The sequence below is a fragment of the Dioscorea cayenensis genome, chromosome 10 (assembly GCF_009730915.1).
Source record: "Dioscorea cayenensis subsp. rotundata cultivar TDr96_F1 chromosome 10, TDr96_F1_v2_PseudoChromosome.rev07_lg8_w22 25.fasta, whole genome shotgun sequence".
In the NCBI taxonomy this organism is placed as follows: domain Eukaryota; kingdom Viridiplantae; phylum Streptophyta; class Magnoliopsida; order Dioscoreales; family Dioscoreaceae; genus Dioscorea; species Dioscorea cayenensis.
The window spans coordinates 2,836,103-2,860,199 of record NC_052480.1 but is presented as its reverse complement, the minus strand read 5'-3'; the positions used below and the strand labels follow the sequence as shown (position 1 = coordinate 2,860,199).

Below are 24,097 nucleotides of genomic sequence, written 5' to 3'. Positions count from 1 at the left end.
GTACTTTTTTCCTTACCTTTAAATAGAAAATTAAAAAAAAAAGATGTTGAAAAGCGTGAAATGTTGCCTGCCATTAAAAAAGGACAGCCCTAATTTTTATGGGGTTGTTTGTTTGGTAGTATTTAGAATTTTTTGTAGTTGGAATTACAAAGTTTCTAGAGGTGTTTATTTGGATGTAATTCGAAATGCAGTGGATTTCTAGTTACAATATAATTAGAAATACTTAGTTTTCAATACAGTGCAGTCAAATCTTGTGTTTGGTTGGATATAACTGAAATTACTGTATCATAAAATTTTATGTTTGTTTGAAAAGATTTGTATATCTGTAATTGGAAAATGCATGTGTATATGCGTGTATATATGCATATATGTATATGAGTATATATATCTGTATCAGTATATGTATGTGTGTGTATATGTATATACATATATGTATATAAGTATATATATGTGTATAAGTATATGTATATATATGTATATATATGTATAAAATTTACATATATACATATATGCATGTGCATATATTCATATACATATATGGGTATATATGTATATCTGTAAAAATATGTATGAGTATATATATATGTATATATGTATGCGTATGTGTATGTGTGTATATATGTATATGAATATATACGTGTGTATATATATCTATATAAATATATGTATATATACATATATGTATATAAGTATGTATATGTATATGTGTAAAAATACATGCATATGTTTATATAAATATATAAATGTATATATATGTGTATGTGTATGTGTATCTATGCATGTATGTATATATATACATTGGTTTTCAACTCCCGGGATTTGGTTTTACGTCCAATTTGGGCGTAAAACCAAATACACCAAAAAAACTATTGTAATGTAATCCCAATTACATCAGGGTTTGCAAATACACTCAAACAAACAATGAATTTCATAAAGTAAAATATTTGGTTTTTCATGTAAAACAAAATACACCCAAACAAACACACCCTTAGAGTAAGTTGTTTGATTTGGTGGATTTAAAAAAGTAACTGGAGTTGCAAATCCCCTTTGATTGGATGTTGGTGGATTTGGAACTACACCCAATTTGGGTGTAGTTCCAAATCCAGCATTTAGAATTCCAATTAAAATTATTTTTTAAAAAACTAAAACATAGTTAGAATACAAACAAATAAAATTATATAATTAATTAATTAATTAATTTGACAAATGATATTTTTGGTGGTATATAATTGATATATTATATTATATTAATTATAAAATAATTAATATATTATATTTTTATTATAATAAATTAAGTATATATTAATTATATTAATTACTCATAATATTTAATATTTAATATTTAAATTCATATTTACATAAAATAAAAATAATTTATATTAATTATTACATCAAACCAGTTTTCTAAATCCAAATTTACAAATACCTTTAACCAAACACAAAATTCTATGATCCAGCATTACAAATACATCCAACTAAAGACTGGATTTGACTCTCCTGGTTTTTCAAATATAAGGATTTGTAAATACAAATTGACTGCATTTTCAATTACATCCAACTAAACACCGATATCAAGGATAAATTTTCATTGTCAATGCTTTAAAAATGAAAATTTATGATATAGATCTTTTATCCGGTAGTACTGATCTTATTGTATAAAATTTGATTTTTTTTTTTTTTAATTTGAAAGTACCGAATATAATGGTACCTAAGATTGATGTCAAAGATCTTGATTATAAGAGCATGCTGACAGCGAACGAGCTACCCATTTGTTCTAAGTTGAGATAGAAAAATTTTTATCATCTTGAGTTCAAATTTTTTTGTTGTAATCAGTGATTTTTAAGTCTTTCACGTGAGCTTAGACTTATCACTCTAGCTTTACATCTCAAAATGAGAGTACTTGGTTGGATGTCCAATTTCTGATACTATGCATATTCCTACTCATAATTTAATCACTCCATTAGCAAAATAAAAATACATAAATAAATTATTATTTTTCTTGTCTGCATACTTCTAAATTGTATATAAATTTGTTATATTTATAAAAAAAAATTAAAATTGATGTATTTGAAATATAATTACTAAACTGTCCTACTATACTTTCAGTTAGAACATTATATCTTTTAAGTTTCGAATTTATTTTATTTATTTTAAAATAGATAAATATTAAATTAGACTTGCCCACCAATGTATATTACGAGATTTTTACTATTTTCATGAATGTGGTTATTAATATTTTTAGAAAAAATAATAATAACAACATCTATTTATTAGTTAAAATGTAAATTTAAATGTTAGATTATTTATTAGGCAAGAAAACGTGTATTGAAGCTTGACAGAACTCCCCTCAGTTCCTTGCCTTAAATTCTACATGAAATTATTTTTATTTAAAAAAAAGCATATTTTATCCTATATTAATTTTAGGAATTTAAAAAAAATTATAAATAAAACAATTACTTATTAATATTTTCTTTTACACTCTAAGGTATATGCTAAATCAAAAGGTGTTAAAATCTAATGGAAAATAATGTAATTTTAATTAATACACTGCATTGATTTGTTACCGTTGTTCATCATTTTCTACTCATTTTATTTTACTAATTAAACGAGCGTGTTATTTTACTTTCTAAATTATATAAATTTGTTCATGCTTTAAAATTTATGTGATTAGACATATCACTGTCACATTAGTAATATATTTTATATAATTTTTGATATATATATATATGAGAGCGGATCATCTGAATAGGTTTGTAGATTTTAAATCTACAAAAGTTGTTATCTTGGATTTTAATTTAATGGTTATATACTGTTTATTTAATAGTTTTTTCGGATTAGAACCGTTCAATCAGTTTATGCACAGTATCTAAGTAAGTCTTAATCGTTCAATCCTATTTCCACTAGCACTATAGTAACTCTAAAAACTAAAACTTAAAACTCATTGTAGTTGGGTAAATTTTTTAGTAGGTCACTAAACTTTGGTTCATTTTCACTTTGATCATTGAACTTCAATTTGATCACTCAATTTTAATTTGATTTCACTGGGTTGTAAATCAAGGGATTTCGACCTCCAAATGAATGATGTAGCTGCTTTTCGATGACATGGACACCTCTAATAGACTTAATAATGTGTCATGGGGAAGACTGATTTAGATTTTTAGACAACCATGTAATCAATTAGGGGTTAAAAATCTTGATTTATTGTCGGTTGAAATCAAATTAAAGTTAAGTGACCAAATTGATACAAATTGAAGTTCGGTGATCAAAGTGAAAATAAACCAAAGTTTAGTGACCTACTAAAAAATTTACCCCATTGTAGTTATTTAATTTTTACTGTGCTTAACTACGGATGTTCTACAAATGTCCACTGTTGATGTCTCTTCCATCTATATATGAGGAGGCAATTGCCCCTTTTTAGTTTTGAAAAAAAATATTTTCTTTTAAAGTTTTTTTATCATATTATATAATATATTTTTTTAATATTTCATTTGCCCTCTTCTATTTTTTTTATAAGTTATGATAGGAATATTTGTATTTTCACCCCTATAAAAATATATAATTTTATATACGCTTTTATAAAATTATATTTACATATTCATCCTCACAAGTCACAAAACATAAATATTTATCAGTGATAGTTACCCTTTACTTTTCGAATTTTTATCTGATAGACTCTAGCGTGGTAACTATCACGGAACGAGAAGTGGCTCAATCTTAGCTATGAGTTTATAAATTTTATTATTTTTTTATTATATAATCTAGGGATATATTGGTAATTATCTTAAAAAATCCATGCCCTTTACTTTAGAAGTTATTAAATCGAGGTAATCCAATGGATGAGGTTGAGCCACATCTCGGTTCTATGGTAACTATCGTGGGACCGGTCCGTTGGATCATCTCTCTTACTTTTCTCTTTGAGAGTCTTTGGAAGAGAAAGCCAACAAAGTCATGCTCTCGTCTCATCTATAGTAATCTTTCGGCATTTGTTTCTCATCTTCACCTTGATTTCTCACCCTCATCAGTCATTACCACCAAGCTCCGGCTACCAGTCTCCGGGATTTGGTACACTATCTCCCTCATTTTTGACTTCAATTAGGGTTAAGAATAAGGTTATAATCTTCAATTAGTCACGCTATCATCTCATCCATAGGAATCTTTGGGCGTTTGTTTCTCATCTTCACCATGATTACTAGCCTTCATCACTCATCAGTCATCACCACCAAGCTCCGACCTCTGGGATTTGGTACACTATCTCTCATTCTCTCTTATCTTTGTCTTCAATTAGGGTTAAGAACAATGTTTTTTTCTCATTATTTAGATTTTAGGGTTCTCATCATTAGATTCTTTCACACATTTCTAATTATTCTTTGATCTTGATTTGGATTTGGGTTAATTGAAATTTAATTATAGGAATTTTGTGTTGAGATATTTCAATACAATGGACTTTACTTTTTTTATTTTTATTTATGTAGAGATTTTATGGAGCGGTATTTCAAGAAAAAAAACAACAATAGACTTAGAAATGTCTCAAAAAAAATGAAGAATGGCAAGAACCAAAAAAATTTATTTTATATCCGTTAGTTTATAGGTTTATAAATCTAGTTCTAATTTTACCAATTTCAACTGCAACTGTGGAGAGGGTTTTCCTTGCTTGGTGACGTACATTGAGAAAGATATTTTTGATTGAAACTATGATTCATTGTTTTCAAAATATGAAAACTTGTAGATGTCAATTATGAATTTGTTCTAGTTAATGTTTTGTACTAGTTGTTTATGTAAAAGACTTTAACTAGTTATGATATTTTAACTCGTGTTATTATATAATTTCGATTGTATTCAAATTTTGATTTACAAGATTTTATTTGCCTCTTATAAAAAATTTCTAGCTCCGTCATTGGTCTATATATAAATATATATTAAACTGTCAGTCGTGTAAATATCTCAAAAATCCTTTTTTTTATTAAAAAAAGACTATCTAAAAATTATTATTTTTAAAACCATTATTATTATTATTATTTCATGAGGTAAAAAGATATAAGATATCAATCTCCCTAATAATAAAATAATAAATTTATAAAAGATAATTTAATTAATAAAAAATATTGGATTAAGAGAAAATGTTTTGAAATATATATACCTATAAATTTTGTTTATAATTTTATGTAAACTTAACTTGAAGGTCATTCCTAAATTTCAAAGAAACTTTAATTTTTTTTATTCTAAACAAATTAAAAAAAAAAAGTCCTCACTCAATATAAACAAACGAAGTCATATAATCAGATAACAACTAACTATACTTAACATTCTGTTAATAGTGTTAATATATAATAACTAACAATAAATCTGCACATTAACTCTACAAATACCGAACTCACTTTGATGTGTAAATAAGTGTAATAATGGTTCACTCTAGTTTTGCTAAACTATTATTTTGTATTAACTAAATCAAAATTTATTTAATTGAAATAAAAATTTTCTATTAATACAGTATTTTATAAAAGAATTATAATATTGAATTTTTAGCCCCAATTAAACACCAAAAAGGTATAGTGGGCATGTACAACCTTGACAAATGACAATGACTCATGAGTCATGAGCCTTATCTTCTAATATATATATATATATATATATATTATTTCCCATTTGTTGCGCACCTACTTAATCATATAAGTGGATATATTAAATAAAAGGATGGTCAAAATATCAAAATGGTCCCTCTATTTTATGTTTTCCGCCATTTTAGTCCATCTAATATAAAATCCACATTTTATATAATTCTTCTCCAGGAATTAATTTTATATTTTTATCTCTTGCTTTATTTTGTTGTTCTTCAAGACTATGGAATTATAGATCAAGACTAAGAAATGAATATGATTCCATAAACATTTGTTATGATTAAAATAAAATGAATAAACAAACTTATAATTTAGATACAAATCAAAAATATCTATTAGAACAATACAATCAAATTGAAAATTTTGAAAAATGCGAACATAAATTTGAACCATTTAAAATAAATTATAAAACAAAATGTGATAAATGCTATAAATTCCATATAACAAAGCATAGAGCAACATGTTCAAAATGTGAATTATCATTATGTAGAAAATGTGTATCAGACTTATGTGATTTTACTTTTGAAGAACAAAAAATAGAAAAACCAAATAATAAATTCAGACAAGACAAAGAAAAAATTGAGCAACTATTAAAAATGATTAAAACTCTTGAAGAAGAAATAGAAAATTTAAAAGAACAACTAAAAAATAAGAAAAAACAAAATAAGGGAAAAAGCATAATTATTCATGAACAAGCATAATTCTTCTTCTTCTCATTTAGTTTGTTCGATTCGAGTTCAGTAGTTATATTATAGATAGTTTTTGTGGTATTGCTAGATACAACGGGGAGGGAATAGTGCTAATGTTCACGGTGCTGACTTCTTGGGAGTCGGTGTTAGCTGAGATATGTGAGCGATGGGATCTTGATGTTTCCCGTGTGAGGGTGAAGTTTATCACACCCGATGCGTATAAAACGGCTTGTCCAATAGAAAACGATGTCGACTTCCGCCGGATGTGTCACGCTCACTCAATCTTCAAATGCTCGTAGTCGATCTTGTTGTGGAGAAAAGACGATGTGGCATTGTCGAATCCTACCGAAAAATTAGTTTTTCGTCTGTAAGATTATTCTCTTTTTATGTTTATCTAGTTGTATAAGTTCATTACGGTTTAAGTTTAACAGGCTCTATTTAAATATATTCTGATTGAAATTAAATTTTATCTTCATCGTGTAACTTTTTTTGACTTAACGCTTAAATTATGATTTTTATCATTTAAGCACGTTATGTCTCTGCTTAACTTATGGATGGTTTCGCTTTAAACCTGAAGTGTTGGCGGAAATTGGATTTCTACGAGCGCCTCGGTCAACCCCTATGGCAAACCCGACGGTGTGGAATGTCTTCCTTCCTTATCGAACATTTTCGGGGACGCACTTTTGAAATTTTTTGCAATCAAACGAATTTCGACTTCAAATTCATAAAGAACGAGAAACACCCGGATGATCGTGGAATGTCGCTGCTGCTAGTTATCAATGGCGCATTCATGCATCAAAAGAATATAATAAAAATACTTTTAGAATAAAGTCAATGAACCCGTCACACACTTGCGGTGGTGGAGTGGGATCGACCTCACACCCGAAAGCGTCCAAAAAATGGGTAAGCGCATGGGTGATATGGTGTCCGCATTCCATACAAGCAGGTTTGGTTGGGAAAAGAACATGCCTGGGTAATGCTCGACGGCAGCGACATCTCCAGCTATGATTTGTTGCTTTGGTACGTGGATAAGGTGGTTGAGGCAAACCCCGACATCATTGCGATTGTGGAAAGAGACGGTGAGCGATTTAAACGTGCATTCTTTTCTTTCAAAGCATGTATTGTCGGATTCAAGAAGGCTTGCAGGCCGCTATTGTTTCTCGATGGTACCTACCTCCTTGGAAAGTATCGGGGTACTCTACTGGATGCTATAGGCAAAGATGGAAATAATGGTTTCTTCCACGCCGCCTTCGATTGTCGACAACGAGACCCGATGCCAATTGACTTGGTTCATATCCAAGTTAGGTGATGCTTTTATACGGGAAGGAGATTATCATGAGATAATTACATTCGTCTCGGACAGGTCCAAGGCCTTGTGAACGCTATTGCGAGAGTCTTCCCTTCTTCCCCACATGCATACTGTCTTCGACACTTGGAGGCCAATTTCATGAAAGCTAACATCAGACTAGGAAAGGCATTAAGAGAGGAGTGCTGGTCTTTATACTTTCGTATTGCGTGGGCATCCACGACTAAAGATTTTGATGATACCGTGAATGAACTGCAGGCCACATCACTAGAAGCTCATCACTGGTTGATTAATAAATCGGATATGGCACATTGGTCGAATTATCTGTTCAGAGGCGAACGTTGGGGTGAGATGTATTCCAATGTCGCGGAGTCATTCAATGCTTGGATCAAAGAAGCTCGGCATTTGCCGGTAATGAAGATGGTCGACTCCATAAGGTATTCGAATGTTCATTTTCACTTACGAATTCATATTTTCCTTTAAAATAGTTTATAAATATTCAAATATATTTTTCTACATTTAACCATCTATATCATTGTTTAATTTATGATAATACTGTTTAATAAAGTGTGTTTATGTTTAAATATCAATGTCTTCGCTTAACCTTGTCTGAGATTTGTGTTGTACGCTATACAGGTTCAAGTTAATGCACATGTTATGTAACCGCCGTGAACAAGTGAACAAATGGGAGACCTACTTGTGCCCGGACATACATTCGAAGGTGGAGATACTTGTGGAGGATAGCCGAAATCTTCTTGTTGGTCGTTGTGTCGATATCGTTATGAAGTGATTGACCAGTGCAGCTACTCTGTAGATCTTACCATCAGAACATGCTCATGTCTCAGGTGGCAAGTTTATGGTATCCCGTGTAAACACGCTATACTGCTAATAATGCGACAAACACCAACGCTCATCGATTTATTAGCGGCTACTTCACCGTCGATAATTACAAACTAGCGTATAAGGAAGCTATATTCCCATACCGACGTGACGACAAGACTATGGATGAATCGTGAATCAGCTGCGTTATGACCGTCTCGTGACGAGAAGGTAACCCGGGCGTCCCTAGGCGAAAAGAGGATCGAAGTTACGAGCCTTTCGAGGTCCCGCGAGTTACGCTGCGTCACGCCACGTGCCTCGGCCACAATCGCGGATCTTTGCAATGAAACTATCGCCGACTAGCCATTGTAAAACAGCAGATTTTTAAAAAGAAACTAACTTAATTATGTGCCAACTTTTCATTTTTAAACAGAGAAAACCTTATTGTTACAGTTAACACATGTATTTAAATAGAGACATTATTATTTTAAAATTTAAATAGTTATTTTTACAAGTAACTAGTTCTTCTTAAACTGTAACATGGATATTTAAACAATGACATTGATAGTTAAACAATTAAACTTAAAATTAAACAATGAAAGTGCAAGTTAAACAATTATACTGGAAGGTTAAAAAAAGAGTCAAGTATATAAATATAGGTACATGTAAATTTACATTGACAAAATTTGTCATGTTCTTCGAAGACAATGAATTGAATTTAAACTTGTTTACATTTGAAACTAAGACAACGTATTCTATGAACCCGCTTTCGAACACTCCCCTTTGGCAGTGATGTCGGCTGCCCTCCCATCCTTAAGTATGCGGGAAACATACTTTAATCACAAATTAGGGGCGTCCATCTGCGGTAGCCGTAGCTTCTCATCTGCAAGTAACTGCTCGATAAACTGCATCACATAGACAGCACAGTCAACACTTCCTTATTTTTGTCGTGGGGTTTCAGTGTCATGAACAAATAGGTACTTTACGGTCGCCGACTCGCCGAACTCCATGTCGATACAAAGGTCGAATAGGTTCCGCTGTGGAGGTATAGAAGTTCATATTAGAATACCGGTTATTTACCAAACACTATTACTCAAACACAAATTATTAAAGCAGTTTCCATGTCTAGCGTGTCTTTATCGTATTCCTTGCTTTGGCATGAAGTATAATGCCTGCATTCTTGTTTGTCATTGTCAAGGATGACGACATGGAAGTGACCATTCATAATTATCGGGAGGATGACAATTTCAATATCATGCAAGTTGCACGCGGCATCTCCGATCATAGCCATAGTGGTATCATGCGGCGTCTTCCGCATCGACATAAACATCGCCCAGCTGGTCGGGTGTGATGGGAGGCGCTTCTTATAACGATATGGCACTATCGCGCGAATTTTTGGATTATACATACGAAAAGCCGTCCCATCACATGGTTTTGCGACCATCTCCTTCCCCTCAAGCAGATCGAATAACCTGGACCGTGTGAGGCTGACAGAGTCATTCTACCACACGACAGTCATAGCGGTTAAACGGTAATAGAGATACGTAAACAATATTATAAATATTTAACTAATACATCAACTGCTTAAATTCTATGTCGAATATTTAAACGGTTACTATATAAATTAAATGGTAAAATATAATAGTTTAAATTCTATCTGGAATAGTTAAACGTTAAATATATAACTTAAAGGGTAACATGTAATAGTTTAAACAATACCATAAAAACCTCAAACTTACTTGTCCATAGGGTAGTTGAGGAAGATCCTTATCAACTCCTATTCGTACTTGTTGAGGCGCGATTGGCCAACGTATTTTTTCTTCTTCGGAATAAAGACTTTCCGAACTTCTTCTAATTTTTTATTGGCATTGATCTTCTCTCTCGTCGTTATTTGGCAAGCATTCCCTTGACCCTCGTCAGCGGTTGCTTTTCGCGATCATCATGTCTGCAATGTTGTTGACGGTTATCGGTGTTTAGCACCAAAGATCATCTTCCTCGATGCGGGCGTAGCAGACGTCAAGTCGAGACATATCCTTACATCGCTTCTTCATGCTGTGCGATTGTGTCCGCCGATGCGGCAATGTCGGCCTTTGGTTCCACCGTGACTATGATTTTGTTGGACAATAGAGTCGACGACCTTCTCAACCGTCGCCACGCAAGCGATGATCAATGGGAGACACAATGTTAGCTGGTTCTTGTTCTTCAGGGATTGTGTCCATCTTTGATGCCGCACTTTAAGCCGCCCGTTCCACCGGGTTCATGACGGAGTCATTGATCTTATCAACCGCAACAATGGCAACATCATCTGTGATCTCCTCCAACGTGACGGCCATGTCATCAAGCTCTAGTACCATCATCGGCGATGGATGTCTGCTATTGTTTCATCATCACCGTGGCGGTAGAGACGAAAGGCGTTATTGTTTTCCTCTTTTTTGCAAGCCTCTTCGAATGTGGCCGTTTTCAAATGGCCTCGCCGATGATGTCATCGTCGTCGAAATCCGACGTCACGTACGTCCCAGGTGCTTCATTTGTTCGGATGGGACGACGCGATCGATATGGCGACAGCCTTCTAACGCCACGACCCTAGCGACAAGTCGAGGGAACTCGGTCATCAATATCTCATGAAAAGCTCGCGTAAGAGTTGCGGTGACATCCTCGCTTAGTGCCGCTCGAGGCGTTGCCGTGGTCGCTGGGGCGCCACGATAGGGGGAGTGTCGATGTCAAAGTCGTCGATGGGGGTAGTTGCATTTGGCGGGGTAGGGAGAGGGCTTCTCCGTCGGCCGCACGACGGAAGAGGTTGCTATCTCATCTTGCCTTCGAGCAAGTGGTTCGGGAGTAATAGCATTGAGCCGAGCGGTTGGGCCGGAAACAAATATATCTTTCGTCAAGTCGTACGGAACCAGCTCAGGAAACTAACATGTGTAAACCAAACAATTTAGCGAAATCATTCAATTTAAACAATAAAAACTATAGTTAAACATTGAACTTATATATTTAAACATTATAATATAAACGTAAACAAAGAACAAAAGTTTTAAACATTGAAGATACTTTTTAAACGGTAAATGAACAAAGTTAAACGGTAAATAATATGTTTAAACATTAACGCTCACTCGTTAAAACACATTGTTCAGTGATTTATTACCTCTTTTCCTTTTGAGAAATGACAAAAGCTGGTTTCTATACGTCGCTTGCTTAGGTAAGTATTTTCACCGTAGCACGACATCCTTGGGATCTTACCAAAAGCAGACTTTCTTTCGGTTCCGATCCGGTTCAGTAAAACCGGATGTTAAAGCGCGGCAAGCAAACCCTTGATATACCACTGTTGGTCTTTCTTCCCCGGGCGTCTAGCTTGCACTCGGCAGTTTGCTGTGGAATGTCCTCCATAAGCCGGCAAGCATCGCTCGCGCCCGTGCGTATCGCCACGTACCGTGTAGATCATCGAGCATAATCAGCGATCCGGGTTAGGGAAACCAGCGGGGAGGTATTTGGGAAGAGGGTGAAAGTGCACCATCGATGGTTTCGCAAAAATTTTTCTTCTCCCTCTACGTCCAACGAGTTGCTAAAGAGTGCTCTCCGATGGAGTCTCTGCGCGTGTCTCGTGGGTTTTGGATAAATACCTCTTCGAAAGTGGCGTGTTTTTCTTCTTCGAAACACATTGCGTTTCCATCGCAACGCAGACTAAAACGAGGGCCACATCTTGTGTCCGAAAGTCGGATGTTTTCCCGATCTCGAATTTATTGATGCGGTTTATTGTACGCTGCGGCGATGAGAATCAAGAAGGGCCCGCTCTTGGAATACGACTTCAAACTCGGTGAATCTTCATGACGGTGTCTGGATGATCTCCGATGTCGAGGGATCATGTGAACTTTCAATTCACCTAGCGGTCTCCACTCACGGGTGTCAAGTAGCACGCCCGATCGACTAGATTGATCGCCATAATCACAAAGCCCTGCGACAATAACATCACATTCGACGGTAGTATTCACAAATTGTTAAGCGAAATATAAGTTGTTAAGCAGTAAACTCTCGATTCTTAAGCAGTGATATCACTTATTAAATAGAGACCTATATTATTAAATAGGGATGCCAATATTTAAAGCCCGAGACGACAAAAACTTAAAGCGGTGAAAAAGCTTCGTTCTTTAAATGGAGACCCTCATTTATCTGACTCCAACTATATCGATTGAAAGGAAAGCGATATTATAAATATTACACAAATCACAACAATCGAAAAAAACTATTTCGATCGTGGTACTATGATGACGAAAATGTAAAACAAAACAAAAATCCTAGCCAGAAATTTCCTCATGACTATAACAAAACCCCAGTTAATAAACCCCCCTGCAGGCTTAATGTCTTCCAATAAAAACAAAATCACAAAACAAAAGCAGAAAAATGTTTCTGTAGATGAATAGTAACATAAAAACCATAATCAATACCTTAGATCAGCAAACTGATGAAATGTCGAATACTATGCGGACTTCTCGTCCGAGACACCGGTGGCGAGGAAAAAGTTCGAATTTTACAGGAGGATGTGCAAAAATAGGTCGAGACGCGAGTTGAGAGAAGATAGCAAACGGCTCAAATGGTTTGTAGCCCTAACAAAACCCCCACCCTCCCCACTTACTCTCACACCGCGAAAACTAGGCTGCAACTACGACTTCCCTATGAAGGCGATTTTTTGTCCATAAAATTTAAAAATCACTACGTTAACCACCATTACATATTTTGGGGGTTTCAAAATCATAGAGTGTAAAAGAAAGGGGGTTTTGAGGATTGCAAAATTAGGAGGGTTTTTTGGTAATATGACAGATTTAGGAGGTTTTTCTGACAATTTTCACTATATTATATTATATTATTTATTCATTTATGATTATGATTATTATTATTTCTGATAAATAAATAAAAGTGTGGATAAGATCTCGTTTTTCAAGAATTGGTCCTTTTTTGGCACCGTAAAGTTGATTGATATGTGCCAATTTTATAATATGTCCTTTCTTGGCACTGTTGATTAACAGATGGATATGCAATTTTATAATATTATTTTTTTTCAAAAAAAAAAATATGGTCCATGGATATGCCTTTTTAATATATATATATATATATATTTATCAAAAATAGGTCCTTTTATAATGTTATTAGGGATTTTAATGTTGAAATGTTTATTTTAATTAGAATTAATTAAATTTAAAAACTTTCATGTATATCTCTAATAATTGGAATTTTTTCTCATTAACATATTCAATAAAATAACATTGTTTCTAATCAATATTTAAAACATATTTTTAATTTGTTTTTAATTATTTAAGATTTTGGTTTTGTCTTCTTATATAATTTTATTTGTGTTTTATAAGAAATTATGAAAAAAACCTTATAAAAATAGTTTTTAGATATTATATAGAACTTTTGAAATTTAAGAATATGTGTAAAACTCTAACCAATGATCATCATAGGCTTAGGTTTCTTTTTAAGAAATGTTTTGTTTAGGGCTTAGGATGTGAAAGAACATGATAGATGTTAAGATAAAAATAAAATCATAATTCTACAATAAATAATTATTAAAAAAAATGCATTACAAGGGCTTGTGGTTGTTTGAAAAGGTCAAAGTGGTCATTCACAACTTGGGTCCTCTTATTATTTTTGTTTGGGACATATAGTATAGAACCCTAGATTTATAATATAATTTTTAATTATAACAGTATAAATTAGTGTAAAATACAGATGTCAACTTTCGGAGAGATGGTTATACAATTTTATATTACTACAACTTGTAAATAATATTTGATATTTTATTTAATTTTAATTATTTATAACATGTAAAACTATAAAATAATACAAACCATTTCTTTCTATCCTTGACTTTATCTTATTGACAACAAACGTGTACATTAATTCACACCCAACCAAAAGCCATGTGCGTACTCTTTTTTTAAAAGAAAAAAGAAAAAAAAAATTTACAAAACAGAGCTGGCCATTGTATTTTATGAAGGAGGAAAAGCCATGTGCGTACTTTGTGTGTGTGTGTTGGGTAGAGAGGGGGCATAAAATAAAAGCTACAAGACAAAAGTAGACGTTTCAATCACCATCCTCTTGTTTTTTGGGGATGGAGGAGGAAAAGGGGACTAAATTTTTGTTTTTTAAATAGAGAAAAAAAGATGAGATTTTTGCTTTTTCAAAACTATACCATCAGCATAGTTGTTAGATGGCCATCTAATTACTAATGCATGTACATCACTAGAAACGAATTCTAGGGATGGGATTTTTGCTTTTTCAAAACTATACACCATTAGCATCAGTTGTTAGATGGCCATCTCAATTATGCGATGCGTTGATCATCCCTGAAAGCGAATTAAGGGGACGTTCCCCAAGAGATGAATTCTCTATATATATAATGTGGGTTAAAATAAATTTTAAAAATGAAAACATAAGTGGGCGTTCAATCAGCCATCTCTTTTGGGGATGGAGGAGGGAGAGGGGACTCGAATTTTTGCTTTTTCAAATGGAGGAGGAAAAGAGGACAGGATCTTTGCTTTTTCAAAACTCATACATCATTAGCATCGTCGTTTGAGATGACCATCTAACTTCGATCGAGGACATCCCTAAATGATTCTAGGGACGTCCTCGAGGAGATGAATTCTCATATATAATGTAGGGGTTAAAATAAATTTAAAAATGAAAACATAGTATTACCCTCATATTTATGTAATTAGAAAGACAGTGGGGATCCTTGCATGACTGAGAGTGAGGTTTCCCTCTCCCAGTTGCCCAATCAGGATGGATGGGGATGGAGAATCCCATTCCGGAGCTAAAGGAATAAATGGGAAGTGACTCCCCCATCCCTACGCCTCATCTCAGGGACTCAGCCATAAAGTCACTTATCTGTCAACAACGAAGAAAGGTTAAGCTTGAAAGAATATCAACTTATGGAACTTTTAAGATTGACCATTATTACTATTTATTATTATTATTATTATAAATATTATTATAAATAAAATAAAATAAAATAAATCACTCATCTCAACTAATGCCATGAGCTTGAGCTAAATAGTTGGGAGCTCAAACTCGAGCTAAAAATTTTGGTGCTGATACTTGAGCCCAATTCGATCGTATATTTGTTTTTATATCTCGAGGGCTCGATTGAGTATACCTATCGAGCTACTCGAGAACTTTCACTCAGCTCGAGTAGTAGATTGAAAAATCACTATGCCCGTTCTTATAATTCGAGATCGAGCTCGAGTTGAGGTCAAAAGGTTAAAATAGTAATTTTATAATAAATCTAATGTTATATATATACTATATTAGAGCTAGCAGTCACGAGTCAAATATCAAAATGATTGAACTCGGGAAACCCGACTGCCCAACTACTTGGGTGTGAGCTCGACTCGATCATAACGAGTCAAGTTTGAGGTTTTTCGCGAATTGAGTCCCGAATATTTTACAAGTAGAGGTGTATCATTTACACTCTAAGCCATGGGCTACTCACAGTTTCATTCAAGTTGTAATTAATAAATTCCAATAATTAATGACCACAAGCTCCCTCACACATGTTGCGCCTATAAAAGACCACCCACAGACTCTGCTTTAAGTGCGCCAAACTCACTTGATTAACAATGGCCTCAATCTTTCAACCAATTTCCATGTCTCCCACCACTATAGTCCCTATTTAGTTCCAGTACTTCATTATTAGCCACAGGAAAACCAGCATTGCTTTGCCTTTTCCTTTAATAAACACTCATCCCTACCAAGTAGCAAAAACAAGCACTCAAGAAGAACAAGTGGTAGAGGTGGCAACATTGTGTGCTGAGAGGAGGAAATATCCCAGTCCAAACTAGTGCTCCTCAAACCACTACTGATGCAGCTGTGGCTTTTTGGCAGGCAGAGACTTCCCTCCTGGCTTTGCTTTTTGGTGCTGCCACTTCTGCTTATCAGGTTATTTTTCTCATGATATATAAGTATTTACAAGGGAAAATTTTTGTTGAAGAGCTCTACGGTAATCAAGTAATAACATGTAAATATTAAAACAAGGGAGTAAAGATCATCATAAACACAAGCATGGTGGTAATGGATTTTACTTTTTATTTTTAAGAGTTATGGACAATATATATGAACTTTGAGTTTTTAGTCAAAGAGGATGTTTTTGGGAGTAGAAATTGGCAGATCAACCTCATTGTATTTGAGGGTGTCAAACTGAGGCCTCAGACATAAACGATGTGGGAAGCACTAGTATTATCGCTTGGTTCCTATGGTTTCACTATTGATGTTTTGCACTAAAAATAAGTATATATATATATATATATATATATATATATATATATATATATATATAATGGCTGCGTTTTTCCAGCCGGATGTCCTCGGATTTTAAACATCATGCGAGTTTGATTATCAAGCGTCGCAGCATCAATCGTTCTATTTATAGTCGTTTTATGCACTCAATGCCTATCATTTTTACTCTTTATTTTCACTAATAATTTTTCAAATCGGGATGTACATGTGTATACATATGATCTTTACTTATATATATATATATATATATAAAGACAAAAAGATAAATCCAGAGTAGATTTGGATAATCTCAGAAAGCGTTTTAAGTCTCGTAGTTGGATAATCGTCTCAGAGTATTGCTTGTATCATGTATGCTCTCTTTTTTATAGTTCTTTGTACTGTAGCTCGAGGAGAGTGATTCTACTCTGTTTATAATGATAATAGCAGTGATTCTGTCTAGATGTAGTATTGTGACGTCCTTAGATTTGAAATCTAAGGATATTCCTTGATGATAAGTTCTCTCTATATATAATGTGTGTGTATATTTTTGTTGCAGATAGAAGGAGCTTGAATGAAGGGAGGGGAGAGGGCCAGCATTTTGGGACACTTTCACCCAACAGCACCCTAGGTATAAATATATATATATATATATATATATATATATATATATATATATATATTTATATCTTGCAATGAATAATGAACACCTCTTCTTCTTAATGCAGTAGTTAATATAAGAATAAATAAGATTGAACTTTATTACTTAACAAGAAAAATATTTTGTATAATAATCACTGGGTTTGATTTTCTATTTTTATTATAACCCCCAACAAAAGAAAGGTAAATCTAATTAATATCTGGTCTAAAAACTATATTTATATATCGGTATATATATATATATATATTAAACAGAAGCCCACATTAAAAAGATCAACCTATATTTTACAATTTCTTTTTTTTTTTCCCTTAAAAAATTTCAAGTTGATTTGTAATCAAAGAAATATAAATAAATCTATATGTAAATGAATGAAAATAAATGAATAAATCAAAAATGTTTTCTTTGGGTTAATCTAATTTTTAAACTAGTTCTTAAACTAGTTTCGAGTGTGAAATATATATATATATATATATATAATATTAATATAATTTAATACAACATAAAATACCAAAATGAAAACTCCTTTGTATTTATAACAACATTTATTAAATTTATTATGAGCATGTTTAATTATTTTTTTAAATATTTTGCGAGAAAAATTGCGGACATGAGCAATGGAAATATTCTTTGTGGATTCATATCATCGATACAAAGTATTTCCTACTTACAAATAATATATATATATATATATATATTTCGGGTCTTACAAAAAATAATCTTCAAAATTTATATTTTTGCCAATTTTTATTTAATTTTTAAATTCTAACTATTTTAGAGGGAGGACGTGGAAGTGCTTGAGAGGACATGAGCGTGAGATTCCTATAGATTCTCCATTTCATGGTCAAGGATTCTACCAAGTATGTATTTATTTAATCTCTAAAATCATATTTTCCCAACTTAAATCATAAAAATTTGTTTACGTTAATTTTTATCAGACGGATCACTGAAAGGTGGCATTAATCAAGAAGGAATCAACTACTACAACAATCTCATTGATGAATTAATCAAAAATGGTTTTGCATATTCACTTTTTTGTAAAAAGCCTTAATTAATTACATATTTAATCAATTTAATTTATGATTAAAGCAGGACATCACACCTTATGTCACTATGTTCCATTGGGATGTCCCTCAAGCTCTTGAGGATGCATACGGAGGCTTTCTCAATAAAAAGATAATGTAAATAATATTATAAAATTCATAATTGATTGTAAAAAAGAGTGTTACACATCACTAATCAAAGGCTTTAATCAGGTTTGATTTTAAGGACTATTGTGAAATTTGTTTCAAAAATTTCGGAAACCGAGTTAAGCATTGGATCACTTTGAATGAACCATGGACTTTCAGTAGCATGGGATATCGTTTTGGACAGCACGCGCCCGGACGGTGCTCAATCGCCGAGCCTTACATTGTCACACATAATTTACTGCTCGCTCACGGAGCTGCCGCTAGACTTTACAAAGACGAGTATCAGGTTATGAAACAATATTAATAGTCTCGCAATCAATTAATTTGGTAACACGTGAATATGAATTTCTTGTTGTTCCAGGGAACGCAAGGAGGACAAGTCGGGATAACTTTGGTTTGCATGTGGTATCAACCTTATGACCAAACACACAGACATGTTGAGGCGGCAAGCCGAGCTTTGGATTTCACGCTTGCATGGTCAGCGTGTGTATATATTATATATATGAACTTAGAACTTTATGTTTGATGTTATTGATGATATTTTGTTAAGGTACTTGGAACCATTGATGCATGGAGATTATCCATTTAACATGAGGGTTATAGTGGGGGATAGACTGCCTACTTTCAGTGAAGAAGAAGCAGATATGATTAAAGGATCATATGATTTCATCGGTATCAATTACTATACTGCGAGATATGCTCGTGAAATACGGTATTCTCAAGCACCTCCTTCCCTCTACATGGATGACTCATATGCCGAATCATTAGGCAAGTTCTTTCAAAAACTGAGAGAGTTTTATTTGGTTAATGTTTTCTAACTAGTACTTTTTAACTTTTACTGCAGCAAAAAAAGATGAGGTTCCTATCGGTGAATCGGTGAGTAATGTTTATCATTAAAAGTAGAGAATATATATATATATATATATATACGGATTCATTTATGTTATGAATTTTCAATAAGCAGAATGGAAGCTGGATTAATGTGTATCCGAGAGGACTCAGATACCTACTGTTACATATAAAGAGCCAATATGAAAACCCGGCAATCTACATTACTGAGAATGGTAGAGCATTAACCAAATATAATAGAAAAATATAAGAATTATTATATTCTAGTATGTCTAACATTAAATTCTTATATGGTAACAGGAATTAGCAATGTTGACAAGTCTGACATACCCAAGGAGGAGGAAGCTCTGGCTGATGAAATGAGAAAGAACTACCTTGCAGCTCATCTAGCTCAAATTTGTGAAGCCATAAGGTAATTGTCACTGTTTTTTTCAGCTAAATTTATCTTTGTTTCCTTATTCTGTTATGGTAAATATAAGAAAACAATACTAACTAATCATCTTCAAAACGATGTTTATTTGTTTCTGTATATATATGTCTTATATATTCTTTATTCAAGCAAAAAGTAGAAACTTTAAAACATAAATAAGAAGTTCTACTGAAACAATGTTCATCTGCTGATCTATCTCTGTTTTCTTCTGTTTTTAAGGAAATACAAGAAATTAAACATCAATAGATTCAGGAACCACACTAAACCAAGTATTCAAAGAAGCTATATTTGTCTGCTGACATGTCTTGTTAATTATCATCTGCATTTGATGAAATACAAGCAATTAATCAATACAAATATATTCAAGGACAACACTAAACAAGTACTGTAGAAACATCATTCAATAAAACACAAGAAATTAAAACAGGCAGAGCTAAGAACAGTAGTAATCAACCAAGTATTCACATATCTTCTTATTTTCTTCATTGAAAACAAAGACACAGAATTTAATTAAACTACTATTCATTGTTCATGTTAATATAAACACTTGTTAATTAATGATTTCAGGGAGGGAGCAAATGTGAAGGGATACTTTGCATGGTCTCTAATGGACAACTATGAATGGCAGAAAGGTTACACGGAGAGGTTTGGGCTCAATTATGTGGACTATAACACTTTGGAACGCACACCAAAAGACTCTGCAAAATGGTTCTCTAAATTCCTGCAGCCAAAGCCTCAAAACTAGCTTCCATTAATTACTACTAATGTAATAATGGATGCATGTTGTACTATCTTTGTGTCTCTTCTTAATGCACTGGTTATGCTGTTTGTTTCTTCAAAATGAATGGACTATCCTTGTATCAGTATTATTAATAATAAAATAAATTTGCTTGCTTTCCTTTGACATTTATTGCCTGTGTTTGATATCTCCATTATGCCAATAATCTTGCAATGCTGTGTTAAATATATAATGATTTTGATGAATCACTGTGTCAGATAAATAACTTTATAAACATTTTTTTGTATTTTGGTACTCTTTTTTCAATAAATTAGCTGCTACATTTCTTAAATTAAAAAAAGAATTTAGATAGAACAAAGGTTACGCCGAAAAATTCGAGCTCTTAAGTGGATTTTAAAAGTAATAAAAAGAACAATTTTGAGGACTCTGTCAAGAGGTTCTCCATGCTTCTCCACTCTCAAATTATTTTTTGAAGAGAAAATAGTTGGAAATTTTCATTTGTGTTAATTCATTGATAATGTTTCAATTAAATACAAATTTTCAATTTTAGTTTAAATGATTTTGAATTCAACCAAAGTTTTTAATTGTGACAAAAGATGTTCGTAGTTCTTATGCTTAATTTAATTCATATATGTGCATATGACTAACTTACTATTTGTACTTGATGTCTATTTTTTTAACTTCATAATTTCTATCAAAACACTTATAAAATATATATTAAAAAACACTCTAACTTTTTTTAGTTTTCTAAAAATATATTTAAGTATTTTCATATCCTTATTTATTATGTATCATTTTTATTAAAAAAATAAAAGTATGTATATATGTATATATATTTATATATGTATGTATATTGTGTCGTTTACAGCTTTTTACACCACTTAATGTTTAGAATTCAAAAAGATATTTTAGTATCAACAACTATACTCATTTGAAAAATAAAAAATAAATGTAAAAAATCACGTATAGCTTATTTGTCTTAAAAATGTTTTGTTATGTGTTAAATATCCAATACGTGTAGTATAATGCACTGAATTTATATAATAAATTTTTATTAAAATTTAGCTAAAATCATTTGCAACCTTGGAAATTTCTGGTTATGTTTAACAAAAGATATTCATTTTAATATTTAAAAAGGATTTATTCGTTTTCATTATATATTCATCTAATACATATATATTTTAACAAAAGATGCAAGTGACTCATTTGTTTCCCTACATTACTTGAGAAATTAATGTTTTATTTTATATACTTGTTTTCTGTAAAAATAACTTAGTTACAAAACTATTTATATCTTATCTAATATATATACGAAATGAGCAATCACTTAAAAGTTCGGTATTAGCCTATGTTTTGAGTATTAAAGATAAACCCTTCTCTTATCGACGGTTATTTTCGGACAGCTTTTCGACGGCCAAAGGGTGATTGAGCGTTGACATAAAGGTAGCAGGATATTAGCGGGTGACTCTCGGTTTTAAGCGAAAATACTAAATTTTAAAGCGGAACCCCATAATTTTAAGCGGAAAAGTCAGATTTTAAGCCTAGAATGTGTTATATGTTAAGTGAAAGACTTATGTAGTTAAGCAAAAACAACAAATTTTAAAAAGCGGAAACTAATAATTTTAAAAGCGGGAAATACGTGATGTAAAATAAAATAAGTAGCAGTAAGGAATTGCGTTAATTGAAAAGTACTGCTTGTCGGAAATTGAAAAATAAAAGGCGCCAAAAAGGAGGGCCCTTTCGTGCAATTCAAATTCGAGAAGGTGCATGCGGGATGTTTAAAACTTTTAGGAACTAAAAAATAATTTTCCCAATATATATATATATGTATATATAATGACTATGTTTTGGCTTTGTTTGCCAAATGAAATAGTCCATGATTTCAACCAAACACTAAATTTATCTCTTATAGTTTTTTTTCTCAATATTTAATTATTTAAATTAATATTTTTAATAATTAATTTTAAAAATATTAATGTTGGTAATAAATATTATTATAAGAATATAATAAAAGTTTAAAATATTTATTTTTATTAATATTGACTAAGTCAACGTTTGAAAAATAAAAAATGAAAATTATATATCTCGGATAATTGAAATTATTTCTCATGCTCCCAGCAGCTCATTAACATATTTAATGAAATAATATTGCTTCTAAAATTATATATTTAATTTTTATAATGATCTATAATTCTTTTTTGTCTTATTATTATTATTTTATTTATGTTCAATAATTTTATAGATTTAATGATATACACAGCATAGAAACCCCAAATATGTTTTTTTTCTTATGTCTTTTTTATATGATTTTATTTATGTTCTGCTATTAAATAGATTTAAATGCATAAATATTATTAAAAACAATGAAAAAAAACCTCATTTGAGCTTCAATAAAAACAGATAGGTTTTAGATACTATATTGAACTTTTGAAATTTTAAGAATATGTATATAAGTTTAAACAAATCAACTATCATCGGGGGGAGGGGATTGTTTAATGGCTAGTTAAATTTTTTCAATATTTCATCAATTTAATTAGAAAAAATTTATCTTTCCATCCTAGAAAATCACTTGGAAACACAACTGAAAGCTGAGATCTCATCTGAGGAGTCACACAAGATCTTTTTGTGATTAGTGAACTCATTTACGCTCGTGAGGTTTCATAGTGTTATAAAACATAGAACCGAATAGAGCAGTACCGTAGCAAAATAAATAAAAATAATACTGAAAAGTAAAAGACACAAAGATATTACGTGAAAAACTCATAAATAATTAAGGTAAAAATCATGGACAAAGATAGAAGAATTTACTACGTGAAAAAATTTCAAGAATTATAAACTCTTTTTAATAACAAATAGAAAAACTATTATTCTCTCTTATAATAGGATAAATACTAACTCTCTCAAAAATATTTTCTAACACTCTTCTTTTCTCTTTAATTTCTCGCTTTTTGTCTCTCTTCTTTTCTCTCTGCTGTGTTGAAAAATGAGAACTTCGGCACTTATTTATAGGAGAATGCAAAGTGCTTTTCACCTACTAAGCCACCAAATTTGACTACCTTCATCCTTTAGTTTATGAGTGCCATTTGATTAAGCCGTTGCTTTAAGCAAATGGTTTGGTGAGCCATTTTATTAGTGGGATTGGTTTTTGACTAACACATGCTCGATTAGCATGAGGTCATATGTGAAAAGTTGAAAACTTGAAATCAGTTTGATGAAGAAAAGTAAAATTATGATTTTATATAAAAAATTATTAAAAATAAAATTATAAAAGCTTATGGGTCATAGGTTACGGTGGTGAATCAGTGATATGCAACTTTCATATGGTCTCACTAGGCCTTTGATTTTTTTTTTGTTTGAGTCGCCCTGTATAAAAAGCAAAAAAAAATTTCTAATATATATATATATATATACTTCATCTTAATTCTATGCCCAAATAATACTATTCATTCCAGTATTTTTTGAGTGGCCATTTGGCTTGCTATGGTTGGCAGATAAAAATTATTATTTTTTAATTGGTTGATGGTTGCTCTTCTAACC

General features: G+C 31.9%; 1 protein-coding gene across 1 annotated transcript; it reads left to right on the top strand.

Moving 5' to 3' along the window:
- Positions 1-18,174: 18,174 nt before the first annotated feature.
- LOC120270115 (furostanol glycoside 26-O-beta-glucosidase-like) lies at positions 18,175-20,727 on the top strand. Its single transcript, XM_039277135.1, has 10 exons — positions 18,175-18,212; positions 18,291-18,368; positions 18,446-18,533; positions 18,609-18,828; positions 18,904-19,019; positions 19,093-19,310; positions 19,387-19,418; positions 19,507-19,606; positions 19,692-19,803; positions 20,389-20,727. The coding sequence occupies exons 3-10, from the start codon at positions 18,466-18,468 to the stop codon at positions 20,564-20,566; spliced, it is 1,044 nt and encodes a 347-aa protein (XP_039133069.1). The 5' UTR covers positions 18,175-18,212; positions 18,291-18,368; positions 18,446-18,465; the 3' UTR covers positions 20,567-20,727.
- Positions 20,728-24,097: the final 3,370 nt, after the last annotated feature.

Excerpts from the sequence above, each read along its gene's own strand:
- LOC120270115 (XM_039277135.1), top strand. The coding sequence starts at position 18,466 with ATGTTCCATTGGGATGTCCCTCAAGCTCTTGAGGATGCATACGGAGGC. Across the intron at positions 19,020-19,092 it reads TTGGATTTCACGCTTGCATG|GTACTTGGAACCATTGATGC; the intron begins GTCAGCGTGTGT and ends TATTTTGTTAAG. Across the intron at positions 19,607-19,691 it reads AATCTACATTACTGAGAATG|GAATTAGCAATGTTGACAAG; the intron begins GTAGAGCATTAA and ends ATATGGTAACAG.